Raw genomic sequence first — 20,794 nt, 5'->3', positions numbered from 1 at the left:
GCCCTGGTTAACTCCGGTGACCCCCAAGGACTCATGCATGCCCTGCCATGACAGTTTCGTATGGGGTCCCCAGGCGCTGGCTCTCATGAAGACGGGGGACATCCTGCCAGTGGCTCGGGGCTGAGGGGTCTCCTTTACTGAGCACCAGGGTGCCCACGTGGCACCCCAGGGGGCCTCTGAAGTCACAGGGAGCTCCTCCTCCCTGCTGAGGCCACCAGGGCCCTGCGTGCAGTTCCTCCTCCCAGGACCCAGGTCACGGAGCCCGAGCCACAGAGAGGGGCACATGGCCAGCACCTGAGTGCAGCTGGCAAGGGTCCTGCCTTCCCCTGCTCCTGGGAAGCCGCTAAGTGCCCACCTCAGACATCCTGGCCAGGCCCAGCGCAGGCCAGCACCGGCCCAAGACCACGGGCACATCCACATGTTGCCGCAGGGCTGCAGGCAAGTGGGAGATGGAGCCCAGGCCATGCGGTCAGTTTCTTTCTTTTTTTTTTTGTATTTTTCTGAAGCTGGAAACGGGGATAGTCAGACAGACTCCCGCATGCACCCGACCAGGATCCACCCGGCACGCCCACCAGGGGCGAAGCTCTGCCCACCAGGGGGCGATGCTCTGCCCCTCCGGGGCGTCTCTCTGTCGCGACCAGAGCCACTCTAGCGCCTGGGGCAGAGGCCAAGGAGCCATCCCCAGCGCCCGGGCCATCCCTGCTCCAATGGAGCCTCGGCTGCGGGAGGGGAAGAGAGAGACAGAGAGGAAGGAGAGGGGGACGGATGGAGAAGCAGATGGGCGCTTCTCCTGTATGCCCTGGCCGGGAATCGAACCTGGGACTCCTGCACGCCAGGCCGACACTCTACCACTGAGCCAACCGGCCAGGGCCCGGTCAGTTTCTTTATTGAGGCCCTTGGACCCCACTCACAGAGGGTGGTCCAGGTCTGCCCACAGTGCCCGCCCTGCTCAGCCCACGGGCCAGCATCCTACAGCCAGGCAGGAAGCTCATTCGGGGGCCTTGCTTTTGCCCTTTGCAGACCAGATCTTGGACAGGCGGAACTTGGACTTCTTCCTCTGGAGGCCTGGAGGAGGAGGGACACAGAGGACACTTGCCCACCTCTGGGCCACTGCCCCCTGCCAGGAATGGCCTCCTTCCCACCCATCAGAGCCCAGCCTGGGCCCTCAGAGCCCGTTGGCAACCAGGCCCAGCAGAGGCCCGGACCCTCCGCCCTCCCCAGGGGAACCGCCTGGACCCCTGCCTTTAGAGCACCCACTGGACTGGGCACTCCTGACCAGGGCTCCCCTCACCCCAACCAGGTGGCCACCAGCTGTTTCCCAAACCCCTCAGCTGATGGGGAACTCAGTCCCTCCAGGTGAGTCCGCTGGTCCTGCGCTGAAGCTGCCAAAGGCACCCGCTCCCTGGGAAGCCCGACCCCCCCCCCCCGAGTGTAGTCCCCCGTCCCCAGTTACCCAGCCTCTGGATCATGCTCTCGAGCACCTCATCCTCCTCCTGCTCCCTGAAACGAGACGGGGCCGTGAGGACAGCGTGTCTGGGGGGAGGCGAGCCCTCTCAGGCACCTCACGCCTCAGCCCCGCGCCTACCGGACGCCTGCCGATAAGCCACACCTTGGCACCGCCCTCTCTCTTCCCGGGCAGGTCTCTGCCCTCTGGGGGCCCAGGTTCTCATCAGTGACATGACAGGAAGGGATAGGGACATCCTGGGCCAAGGGCCCCTCAAACTTATAGTGACACGTTTGAGTCTTGGCCTTGACCTGGCCAGGACCCTCGTCTAGATATGGGGACAGGAAAGCTCTGTGGGGACAGTCACGAGGTTGGTGGCCCAGTGCAGGAGACATATGTATGTAGAACAGGAATAAAATCTAAAATTCTGTCCCTCCGCCACACTGCAAGTGCTAGGTGGTCACATGTGCCTGGTGGCCGCCATTGCGAACAGCTCTGGCCAGAGAGCATTTCCTTCACTGTGGACAGTGCTAGTGGACAGTGCTAGCAGCTAGTGCTGACCCTGAGAGTCAGGGGGTGCGGGGCTGTGGGGGCTTTGTGGGCGGTGGCCCCCCATACACAGGCTGCCTGGGCAGAGCCTGCCCTCAGGGCTATTTGTGAAATGCACATGGTGGATCTCACTGATCAGGCTCCAAGATTCTGAGCTCAAAGCGTCCCCTCGCCTGGGAGAGGCTGTGCTCCCCGCCCTCACCTGGGCCCCGCCCCACCTGAGCCGGTCCTCATCCAGGCAGTCGACGATGTCACTGCGGTCGTTGACTGTGCTCAGGTACTGGGTCAGCAAATCCTGTTCCCGCTGCTGGTCCTGGGGTGACTTCAGACCCTCTGTAGGGACCGTCTGTCATCAGCACCCCACCCTGCTCAGAACAGTGTCCCTACTCCTCCACTGGAGGAGGGTAGGGTCTCGGGTGCATGTGGGGCGGAGGGTGCGGCCAGACTGTATGAATGAAGGCAGGCAAGACCAACCACATCAAAGCCTGGGTGTTGCTGGCCCCTCCCTGGGTCACCTGACCATCCTCACGAATCTGCAGAGATGCGGACAGTGGCTCAGGACAGAGGGGATGAGGCGAGGACCCCAGCGCTCAGCCACGCCGCCCCCACACTACACTGATCCCACCCGCTACCTGAACCTCACACGGATTCACTCAACCGCAGCAGCTGGGAACTCGTGCCCCTCTCTGCAGGGGGTGAAACGACTTGACCAAAGACGCACAGCCCAGGAGTGGAGGAGCTGAGATCCGACCGCGGGCTCGAGATGTGTGCCCTGAACAGGACTCGTCGGCTCTCCCACGGGTGACCCCCCCAGACAGCCAGCAGGGCGGTGTTCTGGGAGCCCACCTGCTGGGCTGACCCCCCCTTCCCTGCTGGCCTGGGCTCCAGGCGGGTGGGACGCACCGGGCACGGCTATCAGCTGGCGCAGCTCCCCCAAAATGTCCTGCTGCTGCTCCTCCAGGCGCTGGTCCCTGGCCCTGCCAACAGGACAGGTGTGAGGCCCGGGCCGACCAGGGAGGCGGGCCCTAGGGGACGTGGCCTCCCGCCGGGGCGTGGCCTCTCACTTGTACATCAGCTCCGACTCCAGGCGCAGCAGCAGCTGCTTCTCGTGAATGAGCCGGAACCAGTCCACCATGAGCGCGTCCTCGGAGTCGTCTGCAAGGGGAGCCGGGCTGGGCTTGAGGCCGGGCAGAGAGCCATGGGTGGCCCCAGGGTAGGGCTGGCTGCGGCCAGGGCAGGGCAGGGCAGGGGCCTTTGCGGGGAGGGCGAGGCTCACCCCCTTCGGCTGCCCGCAGCTGCTTCTCCAGGTCCACGCCCCTGAGCTCCAGGGCGTCCAGCTGCCTCTCGATTTGCAGCAACTGCCTCTGCATCTCCTCCTGCGGCACGTAGTCGGGGTGCAGCTGAAGACAAAGGGGTGGTGAGGGGCAATCCATGCCCTGGGGGGCTGGGCTCCCGGCCCACACCCAGCCTACTCACCCTGACGGGAGAGGTCACTGCCTTGCCAGGTGGAGCAGGGACATCGGCCGGGCCCAAGGGCTTCTCTGCAGAAGGGGCGGGATGAGTGTCCTGGACCGGGTTCACCAGGCCCAAGGTGACTGGGCGTGTCCTAGCAGGGGGTCTGAGGGGCCTTCCTCTGCACCCTCTGCACTGCAGCAGAAGCAGGGCTGGTGTCCCTGCGCTGACCTGGTTTGTCCTGAGGGGAGGGCTTCTTCTCCTCCTCCTTCCAGCTCCTGGCCGGGGCTTCCTGCCGCAAGGGTCTGGACTGAAGCCAGTCCCCAGAAACGTCCAGGCTGGCCGGGATGGCCAGCTTCCTGCGGGGGGCCGGGGAGGGGGCCGGGGAAGGGGATTGGGCTGCTCGCGGGTGAGAGACAGAGCCATATGTCAGGCCGGCAGGCCCGGAAACTCCCCACCGCCCCCCTGAACTGGGGCCACCCACTTAGCACCACAGCTTCCCTGGCCAGCAGGGGGTCAGCCCCACAGCCCTGTGCTCATGTGCTCAAGTGTCCAGCTGGCCACCTGCACAGAGGGGACAAAACCCTCAGCACAGGAAGTGGGGGTAGATGTGGATGCTGGGGCCACCGAGTGCTGGGAACAGTCACGCACATGTACACACCCATGCACTCACACAACACACGCACGCCTACTGCCCACCCAGGACCACTGTCCCTCCTTTTCCCTGGAGGGGTGGCCCCACAGGACCCATTTCCCTGACAACTGCCCCTGGAGAACATGTTCCCTGACGGGGGAGGGGGGCAGGAGCGTAGCAGGACCCTGGTTTCTTGCTGTGAACTACCTGAGAGGCTGGGCTGGGGGCCAGCTGGGCCAGGCGTTCTGTCAGGCCGCACGGGGGTCAGGGTGATGTAGATGCCCCCCTCGGAGCCCCCGGGGACCTTCTGGGGCACATGCCGCAGGACCCGTGGCTCTGTCAGCTCCGAGGTCCTGGACAGAAGGCAGGAGGTCAGCAGAGGGAGGGGTGGGTGGCTCCCTCACCCCCACACAGGCAAACGTGAGGCCAGCACGCCGGCCAAAGGGAAGGCAGGGCTGTGTGGGGTACCCCGAGGCCGACACACCTGTGTCTGTGACGCTCCCAGCACAGGTGTGTGTTTACACAGGCACCCCCTCTGCAGGTGTGGGCATGTGCTCAGGGGTCATATCTGATGCCCACACAGCACAGGCATTCTCCCAGGCCAGGGGCCCCCTGTGCACATGCTGCCCGCCGCCCGCCTGTGCACACACGCTGGGTCCACACGCCCAGCCGCCGCGTCTGTGGGAGGCGCTCTCCCTCCCATCCTGAGCTCTCTGTGGGGAACTGCCTCTTCCTGTTGCCAAGCCATTGGGTGGGTGAGGGTCCCAGCACGCTCCAGGGTCAGGCCCACTGAGCGTGTTCTTGTCCCTCGGCCACCGCGGCTGGTTCACACGAGAGAGGACTCCAGGGGCCCCGACGGACCCACCCCAGCCTCCCGCCTTCCTGACTTTTCAGATGTATGAAGGGGACACGGATCTGTGCCACTCAGGCAGTGTGAGCTGGTGGCTGCTGCCTCAGTGGCAATGTTCTGATGTGCCCACATCTCTGCTTGCAGGGTGTTGATCAATCAATGATGTATATGCTGCCTTTCACCTGAGAGCATTTGTTGAGCACCTACTATGCACCAGGCCCCGCGCAGCCCTGGGACACAGCCCACAGGCAATGGAGCAGGTCCAGGCGCACGCGCCCCAGAGCCCAGCCCTGTCCACCCCTCACCTCTCAACAGGGTTCTTCTTCTCCACGGGCTTCAGGCGGCCCCTCCACCCTGCTGGCCCGTCCTCCTGGCCTTCCTTGGGGCTGGCACTCGGGCCTGGGTGGAGGGCAGGGAGGTGGTCATATTGGGCCGGGAGGAATCACACTGCCTCTCTGGGCCTCAACCTCCCCTGCTGCCACACAGGTGAGAGTGTGTCCAGCCCTGTGGATGCTGACTGTCCATGCATCTATGGGCCACCTCTTGTACCCTGTACCCCTTCCTCGCCCCACCGAAGGGGGCTCTTACCCTTTGTCAGCGGAGCCTCTGGCTTCTGCATGGAGCTAGCACCTGCCCTGCCAGCCCCCGAGGATACAGCCGAGCTCTTCCTGCCCGCCTGGGGCGACGTGGATGCCTTCCAGGGGGTGCCCACACTCAGGGGGGCTGGCGGCTCCGTCTTTGCAGGGGGGCTGAGGGCCCGGGGAGGCCCCGACTGTGGCAGCTTGGCGGACGGACTTGCCTGTGGCCCGTCAGTTCTGGGAAAGCAACTTGAGGCAGGGGAGGGCCTGTGGGTACAAGAATGGGCATCAGTCACAGGTGGATCCAGGAGTCCCTCACACCACGACCCTCCTCCTAAGGGAGGACAGACAGGCCATCTGAGGAGGAGGGACAGGCCACGAACATCCACGTCAGGACTGGAATGTCTGCCTGACTTACTCTCTTGTTTACCACTGGTGTGGGATAAGGTTTAAATGCCCCCCAAACACACCATATAGCAGGCGTCCCCAAACTACGGCCCGCAGGCCACATGTGGCCCCTTGAGGCCATTTGTCCGGCCCCCTGCTGCACTCCCGGAAGGGGCACCTCTTTCATTGGTGGTCAGTGAGAGGAGCACTGTATGTGGCGGCCCTCCAACGGTCTGAGGGACAGTGAACTGGCCCCCTGTGTAAAAAGTTTGGGGACCTCTGATATAGGGGGTGTGCAGGGGAAGGCCACACCCCAGTCCCTCGCTCCTCCACCTGCAGAGATATGGACGGGCCTGGGTCTGCCTAGCTCGCTGTCCTGGTCCTGTGGCCACCCTGGGAGCCCCGGGGCAGCAGCAGCTGACCTAGTGGCAGATGGGCAGCTCTGCGTAGATAAGGGGCAGCATGAGACAGTGGGCACAGCGTTCTCTGCCACCCTGGAGTGCAGTCTCCTCATACCAGACAGGAAGGCAGACAGACAGACATAGCAGGAGATGACATTTGACAACAAAGGCACAAAGAGGGGACAGAGCCACGAGCCTAGGACGCCTGGGACCAGCAGAAACAGGAAGAGGCAGGACGAACCAGCCCCTGAGAGCCCTGGGGGAGTGTGGCCCTCTTGGCCTCCCGGCTGTGAGGAAAGCAGTGTCTTTGGGTCGGCCCGCCAGTCAGGGGTGCTTTGTCCCAGCAGCCCAGGACACTGACACAACCCTCCTTCATCCGTGACAGCCGTGTCAAGTGTGCAGAAGGCACAGGCCGGGCTGGGACGTGGGCAGGGGCGGCTCAGAGCCCCATTCGGGTCAGACAGGTGAGACCTGGGCCACTGCAGCCTCTGCTTCCTCGTGTGTTAGACAGGTGTCCTCAGCAGGACTGTGTACCACACAGAGACCCCGGGTGGCTGTGCGGCTGTACCTGTGCCCCCCCCCCAGCATGCATACGGCGGCTTTGGAGTGGTAACTGTATCCCTCCAAGCAGTGGCTAACTGTGTATCCCTCCAAGCAGTGGCTAACTGTGTTCCCCTCCAAGCAGTGGGTAACTGTGTATCCCTCCAAGCAGTGGGTAACTGTGTATCCCTCCAAGCAGTGGCTAACTGTGTATCCCTCCAAGCAGTGGGTAACTGTGTTCCCCTCCAAGCAGTGGGTAACTGTGTATCCCTCCAAGCAGTGGGTAACTGTGTATCCCTCCAAGCAGTGGGTAACTGTGTATCCCTCCAAGCAGTGGGTAACTGTGTATCCCTCCAAGCAGTGGCTAACTGTATCCCTCCAAGCAGTGGCTGTGTATCCCTCCAAGCAGTGGGTAACTGTGTATCCCTCCAAGCAGTGGCTAACTGTGTATCCCTCCAAGCAGTGGCTAACTGTGTTCCCCTCCAAGCAGTGGGTAACTGTGTATCCCTCCAAGCAGTGGGTAACTGTGTATCCCTCCAAGCAGTGGGTAACTGTGTATCCCTCCAAGCAGTGGGTAACTGTGTATCCCTCCAAGCAGTAGGTAACTGTGTTCCCCTCCAAGCAGTGGGTAACTGTGTTCCCCTCCAAGCAGTGGGTAACTGTGTATCCCTCCAAGCAGTGGGTAACTGTGTATCCCTCCAAGCAGTGGGTAACTGTGTTCCCCTCCAAGCAGTGGGTAACTGTGTATCCCTCCAAGCAGTGGGTAACTGTGTTCCCCTCCAAGCAGTGGGTAACTGTGTTCCCCTCCAAGCAGTGGGTGCTGCCCACCAAGCACTCCGGTTCCCCTGTCGCATTCTCCCATTTCCCACACAAGGAAACTGAGGCTGAAGGGTGAAACCCCGCCACAGCCATCCGACTCCTCTGGCCGCTGGGAACCCCAATGGGCGGGTAGGAGCACCCCAGTCCTCTCCCACTCACCTGCCAGGCACCTGGGTACCAGCCGCCCCGAGCCCCGGAAGGGCCTTCCGGAGGCAGCTCAGTGCTTGTTCCCTGCTGCCAACCCCAGAGGGCGTATCTGCTGCAGCCTGGGTCCTGCTGGCCAGCCCAGTGCTGGGGGCAGCTCCAGGCGTCTGCAGGAACCTCTCCCGGGCCTGCTGTGTCCTGGAGGCAGACGGAGTCCAGGCAGGAGCGTCCACTGGGCCTGGGGATGCTGGGCTCGAAGTGAGCTTGGTCTGGGGGGCTGACACTCGGGGGTTGGCCCAGCCTTGTGGTGTGGCCGGGCAAGGGTCCGGGGCACTCGGAGTCACAGCAGGACGGGGAGTGCCTGCCACCGTGTCCTGTGCTGGCGATGACCACCCTGTAGGGGAGCTGTTGGTCACACGCATGCTGGCTTTGCCACCCACGGGGCCTGGTGAGAGCCTGGGCCCAGCTGGGCTCCCCGAGGGGACACGAGATGAGGTGGTGGCCGGAGGGTGAGCTGCAGCAGGAACAAAGCCTTTGGCTGTCGAGTTGCCCACCGTGAGCTCCCAGGCTGCAGGCCTGGCCTCTGGCCCTGCACCTCTCTGCCCATGCGCCTCCTGAGCCGTCCGGGGGGCGCTGGGGGGCTTGGAGTCCGTGGGGGCAGCCCCTGGCTGTCTGGGGGCCAGGCCCCGTGGCGTGGGGCTTGCCGCTGGGGCTGAGTGGTGGTGGCTGGAACAGACGAAGATGCCCGGCTCCCCCGTGGCCCTGTAGGCGCCCGAGCGCAGTGTGCTGGAGCACTGCTTACACCTGGGGGGGGGCAGAGGACACCGGGGGGGGGCCCAGCTGACGTCATGCGTGCTGGAGCACCGCTTACACCTGGGGGGGGCAGAGGACACGGGGGGGGGCCCAGCTGACGTCATGCGTGCTGGAGCACTGCTTACACCTGGGGGGGGCAGAGGACACGGGGGGGGGGCCCAGCTGACGTCATGCGTGCTGGAGCACCGCTTACACCTGGGGGGGGCAGAGGACACGGGGGGGGCCCAGCTGACGTCATGCGTGCTGGAGCACCGCTTACACCTGGGGGGGGCAGAGGACACGGGGGGGGGGGCCAGCTGACGTCATGCGTGCTGGAGCACTGCTTACACCTGGGGGGGGCAGAGGACACGGGGGGGGGCCCAGCTGACGTCATGCGTGCTGGAGCACCGCTTACACCTGGGGGGGGCAGAGGACACGGGGGGGCCCAGCTGACGTCATGCTTTCCGGAGAACACACTCAGGCATTCCGGTGCCTGTTCACTCCACAAAGCCCCTCTCATGGCCACTCTGTCACACGCTACACCAGGGACGGTATACCGTGTCCGTGTGCTCACGCACACGCGCATGCGCACACGCAGGCCCCACCTGAAGCAGCTCCGGTGGTACAGCTTCCCGTCCGCCAGGTGTCGCTGCACCAGGTGCACGTGCTGGCCGCAGACCCCGCAGGTGCTGGCAGAGCTGCCCCCTGAGGCCGGGCCCTTGTGGGGGGGGGGGTGACAGCTGACAGTTCTGAGCTCCCGCTCGGGCCCAGCCTGCCCCCCGTATAACTGCCCCATCAGTCCGTGGGACATACCCACTTTACAGACCGGACAACCGAGACCACAGAGCAGCAGCCAGGCCTCATGCCCGGGCCAGCTGGACGCCAAGTTCAGGGTCTCCACCCTGGCCCAAGGGGATGGGGTTGGATGCCTGGCTTTTGGGGGTCTTGAGGAGCCCCACCCGGTTACTGGGGGTCAGGGCCCCACGCAGTCCAACAGCCCCGCTCGGTGGGAACCAGTGGAAAACCTCAGACCAGAGGGAGGGCAGAGTTGGGCACTTACAGCCTTCAGCAGGGGGCCCTTTGCATCCCTGTCCTTCTGCTGGACAATGGCGTTTGTGCTGACCGGAGACAGCGGCTGCCCCCGGGCTGGGGTGGGCAAGGGCCTCGCCAGCTGGGGTGGGGCCTTCTTCCCAGTGGGTTCCTCGTCAGAATCCAATGAGGGCCTCTTAATGCCGGCCATGCCCCCAACTGGCATGAGACACAGGGTCCGGGGTCTGGCCCAGCTCCCACCCTGGCTCTCAGTTTCCGGGCCACCCCCGTCCAAGTCCCCTGAAGGCGCAGGTGCCCAGCCAGGTGCCAGGGATGGGGGGGGCAGTTCCTGCTGGTGGGGGAGGGGCAGCCCCAGCAAGCAGCCAACACCCACCCCAGCCATCCCAGCCGGGGCCTGGCCTCACCCACGGCCTCCTCTCCCTCCCTCTGAGACCCTGATCTGGGGTCAGGAAAAGGGACTTTTTCTGTTTCTTTACAAAGTGGAGCTATAAAGGCCGGGCTGGCCCTGAGCCCAGAGCAATTCCGGGGATTTCTAAGGCCTGGATGAGGGATGTGGGGGCAGGGCACGGAGCAGCAGGGGCGAGGACAGTCCCAGGGCCTGTCTCTCCCTACCCACCAGGGCCCAATGTCAGGACCAGATGGGGGGACGTCGGGAGCTGGGCCTCCAGCCTGTGGAATCAGCCCCCTGAGGCAGGACCGCTGGGCGCCGACCCCCAGGGGTGCAGACAGGGAAACCGAGGCCCAGGGAGGGGGAGGGAAGGCGGGAGTGGGGACAGCTGAGCCTGCCCTGAGCTGGGGTGTGTGGAAGAACCAGCCCCCGGCCCCCCGGGAGGGAGCCGCAGCCCGGGGACACCACTCACTGGGGGAGCGTCCGTGGAAGTAGTTGTAGTACTGAGACACGTAGGTCAGGATGCTCAGCCGGTCGGGCACCTTCAGAGACACCATGTCCTCAGCGTCCAGCAGGGCCGGGATGCCCAGCTGCTCCTCCGCCACCCGGAAGGCCTTGGGGAGGGGCAGGTCAGCAGGCCGCGGGCTGGGGAACCCTCCTCCTCCTCACCCGGGTGGGGAGACGGAGGCAAGACCCCCACTAGGAGCCCAGGGGAGTCTGTGTTCAGGGTCCCAGTTCAGTCTCATGACCTCCCTGGGCCCCAGTCTGCCCAGTGCACACAATGGGGATCGTATCCCGACCACGCAGGACTCCAGGAGCTTGGGAGCCGGTCCCCATGGGCTCCTGATACACGTCAGCTGAGGCCCGGCCGGCACCCAGGGGGAGTGGGGGCACACGGACCACAGGGCGGTCTCTGTCTTCCGCTGGGACACGGAGCCTACTTTGTAGCAAGGAGACAGGCTGGCCGGTCCAGGAAAGGCCCACCGCTGGGACAGCGGGCAGCCCACGGCATGGACAGCAGCAGGGGGTGCAGGACCCTGGCGGCCAGGGCTGAGTGTGTGGGTTGGGGAGATGGTTCCCCGGGGGATGAGGAGTGGCCAAAGGCCCACCCAGGACCCACCCGTCTCCGGCCTGCTCTGCCTTGGGCGGGAAGGAGGGTGCAGCCACCCCCGCCCTGCCGAGAGGAAGGGGACCAGCTGGGCCTGGCTGCAGAGTAGAGGCCGTTTCTGGGCAGCTGGGGACACCAGGCTCAGGCTGTGGAGCTTGGGGGCGAGTCCGGACGCCCTCCACAGCTCCCGGGAACCCAGCGGGGGTCAGGGCAAACACAGGGACTCACCAGATGGTTGTTCTCATAAATGTTTTCCTTCCTGAGAGCGTCGAAGTTTCTGGAGGATGAAAACACAAGTGTGCAAAGAGGCTCAGACCCCCCAGGTCACTCTGCCCAACGGGGAAACCGAGACGCGTGTGTGGTTCTCCTGTGAAGGAATGCGGTCACAGGGGCCTCAGAGGGCTCGCTGGCTGGCACAGGGGCTCCAGCCCCTCCGGTGACCAGGGCACTGGTGGCTGTCACACCCACCGCCCAGCTCTGAGCGCTGCTCCTGCCCCCACCAGCACACAGCTCAGAGGGCAGCCTCCAAACCCCAGGAAACCCATGGGTCCAGTGTGGCACAGGACACTGATGTCCCGGGGGTGAGGACAGGGGTGGACACGGGAGGCTCCCAGGCCAGGAGCTCTGCCACCTCCCCCCACCCTGGTCTACAATCACCCACTGGATTTCTCTGGCACCTCCCATGATACCCACTCGGGGCTCACGCCCCACATGCTGTCAATGCCTTCCTCTCATGGATGAGGAAACAGGCACAGAGAGGCTGAGTGACTTGGCTGAGATCACACAGCAGGGAAGTCCAAAGCCAGGCGATGGCCCAAGAATCCAGGCCTTTGAGGTTTGACCACTTGGGGCGTGACAGTTAAGTGCCTACCAGGTGCTCAGCCTCCTCCTGGGGGGGGGCAGGCCCTCATCCCCATGCTGAGAGCATTAGAGCCCCGCCTCACGCACACACACTTGACAACAGGGTGCAGGACACCCTGGACACAGGGGTCCCACCACCAGCTCCAGGCGGCCCGGGCCCCGTGTACACCCAGAACGATGCCCTGACCAGGAAGCACATACAGAGGGCTGGCTCAAAACCCATCTGTCTGTCTGTCTGTCTGTGTTGCTGTCTGTGGGGCCCAGGCAGCACCCTTGCAGCTTCAGCATGAGCTGGATTGTTCTGGAAGCCTCACGGCACGGGAGAGAGCTCGGGAGAGAGTGCTCTGACTCCTCCAGGCCACGCCGTTGACCCCGGGGGGAGCCCTCCCTTCTCACAGGGCCCCAGCGTCCCCGTGTGAGAGGACGTCAAAGCCCCTGGTGGTGAATTCGAGGGTCCTCAAGGCTGGGCAGGTTTCAAACAGAGGGGCACCTGCGACCCTGTGGCCAGCTGGCCCGGGACCCCATCACCACCCTGGATGACCGATTACACCGATGAGGAGACTGAGGCCAGGCCGCAGGGTGGGAGTGGGAGAGGCGGGGGCTGCGTTCGCCCATGACCCCCCCCCCCCCCAGAGACCTCGCCGTTCATCAACCTGCCCCGCTCTCCCGGAAACCTCCCCGTTTCCGCTCGGACCACCTCCCAGGTAACGTGTTCCAGATGCTAAGACCACCCCACGAGCACAGAGGGTGCTTTTGTGTGCAGGACAAAACGGTGGACAGATTTGTCTCTGGGTGGACAGATGACCAAAAGGAGTGGGAAGGGTGGGGGGAGGCACACCCGCATTCCACCCTGGCTTTGTCCCATCGATGTCCACTGGCCTGTAAAGTGTGGGTCTCCACCCGCCACCTCAGGGGGCTCTCAGCCACGCTGTCCTCAGTGCCTGGGGCTCGGGGCCCCTCCCTGCCCCCACCCCATCCCTTTGAAAGCTCAATCTCTTTTGCAGACCTGCTTGGGGTCACTGACAGCCTGTGTGTCCTCAGTGTGATGCCCCCCTGGCAGAAGGGCAGGAAAACAAGCTCTGTTTTATCTCCAAACAATCGAGAGGAGGCCCCCCTTACTCTAGGTCCACGGGGGGGGGGGGCTGAAGCCTGGGGATTGGGTGGCCAGTTGTCTTGTGGGGCCCTCTCTTCCCCCAGACCCAGCGTGAGTGCCCCAGAGCTCCAGGCAGGTCATGGCACCCACGAGGCGTGCCAGCCCCCAGGGAGCAGGGTCAGAGGAGGCTGCAGAAATGTCCTTCCACTCAAGGTCAAGGACCCACGCCCCTCAGGACCAGTGCTCCCCAGGCGCTGAAGACCTCCCTGCTAAGCCTGACCACCCCGGCCAGTCCCTCCCAGACCAGGCTCCCCACATATCCTGGAATGGACACTCATCTGCCTGTGGCCAGAGCACACATCTCTCCCAGCATGGGGTTCCGGGCTAACACCGATCAGGGCTGCCTCCCCAGTCTCTTCAGAAAGCCCCAGGGAGAGCTCCTGCTGGCCTCAGGAAGTCCCGCCAGACCAGCTTTCTGCCAGCCAGGGGATCTCTGCTAGGCTGCCAAGTCCCCCCAAAAAAGATGCTAGAGGCCCTGGCCGGTTGGCTCAGCGGTAGAGCGTCGGCCTGGCGTGCGGGGGACCCAGGTTCGATTCCCGGCCAGGGCACATAGGAGAAGCGCCCATCTGCTTCTCCACCCCTCCCCCTCTCCTTCCTCTCTGTCTCTCTCTTCCCCTCCCGCAGCCAAGGCTCCATTGGAGCAAGGATGGCCTGGGCGCTGGGGATGGCTCCTTGGCCTCTGCCCCGGGCGCTAGAGTGGCTCTGGTCGCAACAGAGCGACCCCCCGGAGGGGCAGAGCATCACCCCCTGGTGGGCAGAGCGTCGCCCCTGGTGGGCATGCCGGGTGGATCCCAGTTGGGTGCATGTGGGAGTCTGTCTGACTGTCTCTCCCCATTTCCAGCTTCAGAAAAATACAAAAAAAAAAAAAAGATGCTAGAGTCCTCACCGCACCCCTCACCTCAGAATGTGACCCGATTTAGAAACAGGGTCTTTACAGAGAGAATCGACTAAAAATGAAGTCCCTGGGGTGGGCCCTGACCCAAAACGTCTGTGTTTTCACTGAAAGAGAAATTGGGACGGGACACGCACACAGGGGTGACCACGGCGCCTGGGAGGACCTGGCCAGCCAACGGCTGCTGTCAAAGCTCCCGGTCTGCGGCCGTCTGTCCAGCAGGCTGGTGAACGAACTCCCCACCCCGGCCTTGGCGAGTCCTCGGGAGGCGGCTTGCATGTGAGGCCCTGCTGGACCCCCAGGTTCTGGCCCTGCTGGACCCCCAGGTTCTGGGGCTCTGAGGGGCTGGTCACGGTCAGGCACACAGCCGGCGCTCCACAAAGGCTGGCCGAGAGCGTGCGGTCATGGCGTTCACCTATTCCTTCACCGTGGGCTGGCACGGGGGCGACATGTCCTCCTACAGGGGCTCCCTGGGCCTCTGTCTGCCGAGTGCCACCACCATGTGCCCAGCCCGCGCCACCCCCTGGCCTGCCTCCTGGGGTGGCCACAGCTGACCAGGGCGGTTGACTTCAGTCTGTTCAGCCAGCCAGCCTCCTACCCCCCAGCGCCTGGGGGCTCCAGGGAATGTGTGCCCCCTCCAAATTCCTGCAGAGCTGACCTCATGCTGTTTATTTCCTGGAACAAAATGCAGTTGTGGGGGAGGGGGGAGGTGCTGGGGGGGGGCAGCCAGAAGGAAGAGCCGTTCGCTGAACTTGCTCCAGGCACCTCCAGCACATCTGGAGTTAATCCTGCCCTGCAGGGGGGCAGAGGGGAGAGGGCGGGACAGAAGGACAGAGGAGAGGGTGAGACAGTCAGAAGGACAGAGAGATAGAGCTGAGGCAGAGACAGACGGCAGGGGAGCAGAGGGGAGAGGGAGAGACAGACAGAAGGACAGAGAGACAGAGCTGAGGCAGAGACAGACGGCAGGAGAGCAGAGAGGAGAGGGAGAGACAGACAGAAGGACAGAGAGACAGAGCTGAGGCAGAGACAGATGGCAGGAGAGCAGAGGGGAGAGGGCGAGACAGAAGGACAGAGAGACAGAGCCGAGGCAGAGACAGACGGCAGGAGAGGTGGAGGGGAGAGGGCGGGACAGAAGGACAGAGGAGAGGGTGAGACAGTCAGAAGGACAGAGAGATAGAGCTGAGGCAGAGACAGACGGCAGGGGAGCAGAGGGGAGAGGGCGAGACAGACAGAAGGACAGAGAGACAGAGCTGAGGCAGAGACAGACGGCAGGAGAGGTGGAGGGGAGAGGGAGAGACAGACAGAAGGACAGAGAGACAGAGCCGAGGCAGAGACAGACGGCAGGAGAGGTGGAGGGGAGAGAGAGAGACAGACAGAAGGACAGAGAGACAGAGCCGAGGCAGAGACAGACGGCAGGAGAGGTGGAGGGGAGAGGGAGAGACAGACAGAAGGACAGAGAGACAGAGCCGAGGCAGAGACAGACGGCAGGAGAGCAGAGAGGAGAGGGAGAGACAGACAGAAGGACAGAGAGACAGAGCCGAGGCAGAGACAGATGGCAGGAGAGCAGAGGGGAGAGGGCGAGACAGACAGAAGGACAGAGAGACAGAGCTGAGGCAGAGACAGACGGCAGGAGAGGTGGAGGGGAGAGGGCGGGACAGAAGGACAGAGGAGAGGGTGAGACAGTCAGAAGGACAGAGAGATAGAGCCGAGGCAGAGACAGACGGCAGGAGAGCAGAGAGGAGAGGGCGAGACAGACAGAAGGACAGAGAGACAGAGCTGAGGCAGAGACAGACGGCAGGAGAGGTGGAGGGGAGAGGGAGAGACAGACAGAAGGACAGAGAGACAGAGCTGAGGCAGAGACAGACGGCAGGAGAGGTGGAGGGGAGAGAGAGAGACAGACAGAAGGACAGAGAGACAGAGCCGAGGCAGAGACAGACGGCAGGAGAGGTGGAGGGGAGAGGGAGAGACAGACAGAAGGACAGAGAGACAGAGCTGAGGCAGAGACAGACGGCAGGAGAGGTGGAGGGGAGAGGGAGAGACAGACAGAAGGACAGAGAGACAGAGCTGAGGCAGAGACAGACGGCAGAAGAGGTGGAGGGGAGAGGGAGAGACAGAAGGACAGAGAGACAGAGCCGAGGCAGAGACAGACGGCAGGAGAGGTGGAGGGGAGAGGGAGAGACAGACAGAAGGACAGAGAGACAGAGCTGAGGCAGAGACAGATGGCAGGGGAGGTGGAGGGGAGAGGGAGAGACAGACAGAAGGACAGAGAGACAGAGCTGAGGCAGAGACAGATGGCAGGAGAGGTGGAGGGGAGAGGGAGAGACAGACAGAAGGACAGAGAGACAGAGCCGAGGCAGAGACAGACGGCAGGAGAGGTGGAGGGGGTGGACAGAAGACAGGAAGGAGAAGCCCCACAGCAGAGGCGGGGAGAGTCGGGGACCGTCCCCAAGGCGGACACCTCAAACAGACCTCAGGAGACGTGGACCTGACCCGGGGTCTGAGGCCCCCACCTGGTGAGGGGCCTGTGGATGGGCACTGAGGCACCTCAGCGGGCTGCCCGCCCACCTACAGGCCTCCCCAGGCCAGCACTGACCCACTGACCCTGACTCCTCAGCCCAGAGTCCGGCCCAGCCTGCAGGGGTCCGTCCTGGGCTTTCACGGTGGCCTGGAGTGGGGGCTCTTGGCTCTCCCCAGGAGGGGGCGCCTGCAGCCCCTCCCGTGTCCATCCTGGAGGTTCTGGCCGGAAGGCTGGGCAGCAGGCCCTTAGGCAGGGGAACAGAAGGCCTCTGTCCCCAGGCAGCTTCCTGCTGACCTCACATGGGGATGGTGGGGGGAGGGCCTGGCCCAGGAAGGGAAATAGTGCTCCCTCTAAACCGCTGGGTGGGGACCTCGGGGAGTGAGTCTCCCCTGAGCCCCAAAAGCGGGTGTGTCTAGACTAATGGTCAAGCAGCCGCCCCTGATTCTGGCCCTGGGCCCTGACATCCTCCGGAGCAGGGAAGGACCGGGTCACCCCACCATGGGACTGGGGGTGCGGGGAACCAGCGAGTGTGCAGCTGCTTCCTATGTCCCGCCCGGGCCAGCCGTCCACCACGGCTACAAATGGCCCGGCCTCGATGGCCCCCTTCCTCAGCCGGCCCTGGACAGAGCGCTCTGCCTGCTGTTGGGAAGGGCTCCTGCCCCTACACCAAGCTGGCCCGTGCCCCTTCTCCTGCCTCTCTCCTGGAAACCTGCTCCCTCCTGGTCAGGCCCCAAGCAAAGGAGCCACTCCAGCCCGAGAGGTTTACTGCCCTGGGCTGCTTCTATTGGGCGGTGACTGCACTCAGCTAGCCACTCCCGGGCCTCACTGGGGTGGGCACAGCCGGCTGACCTCCCCGCTAGGCAGTGCTGGGTGAGCCTGTCTCGACAGCTGAGGTTCACCCACACCTCCCAGGGTCCCCGAGGAGCCACCAAAGCGGGCCACACGGCCTCCTGGAGCGAGGCCACATGGGAGCTCCTCCTGGAACTGGGCGGGCAGGCAGAACCAGCGATCTGCGTCAGGCGGCTGTCCCCACCTGGCTGGCTGAGCGCCCAGCGGCTCCTCACTGCGCCCTCCCTCTGCCAAGGACCTAGAGGAAACACTTCCCATATCACAGGAAGGACTGAGACGAGACAGGGGAAGGGGCCACAGAGACAGGATGTCCACCTTCCCGCTGCCACAGGGTCTTCCGTGGGGTGGTCTCACCCTACACTGTCCTCCTTCACAGCACCCTCCTCTTCCGGCACCTCTGGGGGCCAGTGGGGCAGCTCAAGAGTTCAGGGCGAGACACCCCCCTCCCGGCCACCAGCTTGCCCAGAGGCACTGCGGAACCAGAGCCGGTGGGGGGGTGGGGGGGGTTAAGGCACAGGCACAACAAAAGTCTCAGGCACGAAACACGTGTGTGCTCACACTCACTCCATCGGCCAGTCTCTACGGAGCCCCCGCTGAACCAGCACACACAGAAACGCACTAGTGTCCCGGGCCTGCCCTAACAAATGACCACACACCGGGCAGCTAAACACAACACAGCTTTATCCCTCACTGTCTGGAGGCCAGAGATCGACAAGGTGTCGGTGGGGCACGCCCCCTCCAGAGGCTCTGGGCCAGATTCTGTTCCTTGTCCCTCCCAGCTGCTGGCATCTCCCCGAGGTCCTTAGCTTGTAGCCAGCTCCCTCCAACATCTGCCTCCGTGGTCACATGGCCTCCTCCTCCTCCTCTTTCTCCCTCTGACTCGCACCTGCACGGCCTCAACTTCACGATAACTCCTGCCGTATCTGCTGAGCCCCAAGTGCAAGCCCTTATCTGTAGACCGCCAACTATGTGCTGATATCTACTGAGCACCTGTCACGGACTAGACACCGTTTCAGGCACTGGGGACACCCAGCAGTAAACGGAACAAACAGACACCCCCCCACCCTTCTGGAGCTGAAAGTCCAGTGGGCAGATGGACAACAGCCAAGTCAGAAGTAAGATAATTCGATGCCACGTGAACCTGGGACCAGGCGGGCAGCCTCCCCGTCCTCCCCGTCCCAGCCCTCACCCCTCTCGGAAGCTGCCTTGAGCTTTCATTCATTTATGGTTCGCTCTGGGTCTCTGTGGCTGAAATGTCACTCCCTCAGGCAGTGTGCAGTGCCGAGTACACAGCAGGCACTCAATAACGCTCAGGCTGCCAGCTCATGCACACGCCCACGTGTGCGCTCACAGGCAGGGCATGCTGGGACAGGCGCACACGCAGACACGCAGACACGGAGCCTCTAACCCCAGCACAGTTGGGAGCAGACGGACCCTCTTGGGGCTCAGAAAGGCCCCCAAATCTCCAGCTACCTCCGTGCCATCGCCCTGAGGCTGCTGAGCCTGCAGGCGACAGCACCATCTTGCCCTCCAGTCACAGGCTTCTGGGGCTGGCCCTGTGGAGGCTGTCCCCGCTCGGCCCTCAGCCAGCTTTATCTAGGACCCTACCCTGCCAGGCACCCTGGTGGGGCTCAGCCTTCCAACCTCTGCTCCCGGTCCCTCTCCCGGTCCCTGTCTCAGTCTCCACATCCCCAACCCCCCTGGGGTCAAAGCTCAGCTTCCGGTGTGCAATGTTTCAGAAGCACATTCCACCCCCACATCTTCGCCTCCAGGATTGACCAGGCACCGCCCTGGGCTGGGCAGCAGAGGCTACTTGCCCCAGTGCCACACAAGACCCCCCCATGAGGGTCTACAAATACATCTCAGCTCCTTGGGAGAGAAGAGGAACTACATGTAGGTCCCTTTCTGAAAAGTAGCTTCGCCAGAGAGCGCGGCGGTCAGGGACAGGCCCTGGGGTCGCAGAGGACATCTGGGTGCAGGGGAGGACCCCCTGCTACCAGCCCCGACTCTGCCTGCCGTGCTCTGTGACCTGAACGAGGGCGTCTCCTCCCTGAGCCTCAGTTTCCTCGTCTGTAGTGTGAGCACCCCGAGGGCAACATCTATGGCCTCTGGCCTCTCCCGGCCTGAGATCTCCCTGCAAACACACTCCACCTGGTCCTGACTCCAGCCTGGACTTCTCTCAGGAGACAGCTTTAAACATCATGCTTTTTCAGAAGGCACCTGAGCTGCAGGTGGGTGGCCTTCCTAGGAAGCCCCTCCTGAGCTTCTGTCCACCCAGCCCAGGTACCCCACCACCACCACCACCTTGTCGCTTTGCCCCTCGAGAGCTGTCGCAGCAAGCCGAGTCCTAGTCAGAGCCGAAGTGTGTTTGCTGAGTGAATAACTGACGGAGTGGGTTCAGAGTGGGGTCAACATTTGGCAACAAGGCAGGGTCCAGCCTCTCAGACATGAATCCTAGACAGTCCTCAGGAGCGATGACCTGGCCCCTCCCCTGCCCACCTCCCGCAGCTCCCAGGGGTGGGGTGCGCCTCCACTCCATCCCCTGTCACCCTAAGGTCGTAGGAGTGGGGGGTAGCCAGCATCCTGTTCTGCGTTGGCCCCTCTCAGTACCCCTGAGCTGCGCTCCTAAAGGTGCCTGACAAGCGGGGGGAGGGGCAGACCACACACAAAGCCCCGAGTGGCACCCCCACCCCGCCACCGTTGAGCTGGTGGGGAGGCTCCAGGGAGACGGCGCGGGAGGGGCGCTGTGACCCGAGCCGGGGACGCGAGCCTGACTCACGGCCTGACTAAGCCAGCGGGGCTGCCGGACGTCCCGGCTCCGGCCCAGCTGCTCTTGGTGGACGAGCAAGCTGCTGAGGCCCCGCGGGCGGCCTCCAGGGCGCCGGCGCAGGTCCCGCGGGGTCGAGCGGGCGCGGGCAGCGCGGGCAGCGCGGGGCACTCACATGAGGTCCGGCCGGTGGCGGTGCAGGATGGCGCAGAAGGCCAGGCCGTCGCGGAACGACGTGGTCATGTTGCTGATGCTCACGTCCCGGTAGCCCTCGCACTGCTGCCGGCACCACTGCTGCAGCGCCTTGATGGCGGCCATGCGGGCAGCGCCTCCGGCGGGACGAGGAGCCACCGCCGAGCAGCCCGCGGGACAGCAGCCGGCGGGAGTGCCGCCCGAGTCCGCCGGGCCGCCCGCCCCGCCCCCTTCGCGGCCCCGCCCCTCCAGGCCCCGCCCCCGGGCCCGCACCGGCTCTGGTCTCGACCAGGCCCCGCCTCGCGGCCAGGCCCCGCCCCTTAGACATGGGCCCCGCCCCTCCTGGTCAAGGCCCCGCCCGCCCACCAAGGCCGGCGGGTCCCGGCCTCCGTGGCTCCCGGGGACGGAGGTTGACATCTGGGTTGT

General features: G+C 64.2%; 1 protein-coding gene across 4 annotated transcripts; it reads right to left on the bottom strand.

Moving 5' to 3' along the window:
• Positions 1 to 713: 713 nt before the first annotated feature.
• MICALL2 (MICAL like 2) lies at positions 714 to 20,586 on the bottom strand. Of its 4 annotated transcripts, none has more exons than XM_066343887.1 (17): positions 20,352 to 20,586; positions 11,365 to 11,413; positions 10,501 to 10,570; positions 9,651 to 9,838; positions 9,196 to 9,308; positions 7,814 to 8,602; positions 5,518 to 5,774; positions 5,235 to 5,328; positions 4,287 to 4,432; positions 3,677 to 3,844; positions 3,470 to 3,534; positions 3,270 to 3,393; positions 3,058 to 3,148; positions 2,897 to 2,970; positions 2,212 to 2,326; positions 1,454 to 1,500; positions 715 to 1,065 (listed from the first exon to the last, which is right to left on the bottom strand). In XM_066343887.1, exons 1-17 carry the CDS (start codon positions 20,492 to 20,494, stop codon positions 989 to 991), a joined length of 2,610 nt encoding a protein of 869 aa, XP_066199984.1. In that variant the 5' UTR covers positions 20,495 to 20,586; the 3' UTR covers positions 715 to 988. The 4 variants fall into 4 exon arrangements, with proteins under 4 accessions (XP_066199986.1, XP_066199984.1, XP_066199985.1 ...); XM_066343888.1 differs by having other exon boundaries at positions 10,501 to 10,673; positions 20,352 to 20,491; XM_066343885.1 differs by having other exon boundaries at positions 716 to 1,065; positions 10,501 to 10,642.
• Positions 20,587 to 20,794: the final 208 nt, after the last annotated feature.

This window comes from Saccopteryx leptura, chromosome 6 (assembly GCF_036850995.1).
Source record: "Saccopteryx leptura isolate mSacLep1 chromosome 6, mSacLep1_pri_phased_curated, whole genome shotgun sequence".
NCBI classification, from domain to species: domain Eukaryota; kingdom Metazoa; phylum Chordata; class Mammalia; order Chiroptera; family Emballonuridae; genus Saccopteryx; species Saccopteryx leptura.
Note: the sequence above shows the minus strand (reverse complement) of the source record. Positions and strands in the feature narration are given on the sequence as shown.

Bases quoted from the DNA above. Each gene is read 5' to 3' on its own strand.
- MICALL2 (XM_066343885.1), bottom strand. From the start codon at position 20,494: ATGGCCGCCATCAAGGCGCTGCAGCAGTGGTGCCGGCAGCAGTGCGAG. The intron at 4,433-5,234 runs GTGAGGGGTGGA...CCTTCTGTCCAG, and splicing joins AAGAAGAACCCTGTTGAGAG to GACCTCGGAGCTGACAGAGC. The intron at 3,845-4,286 runs GTAGTTCACAGC...ACCCGCGAGCAG, and splicing joins CCCCCAGCCCAGCCTCTCAG to CCCAATCCCCTTCCCCGGCC.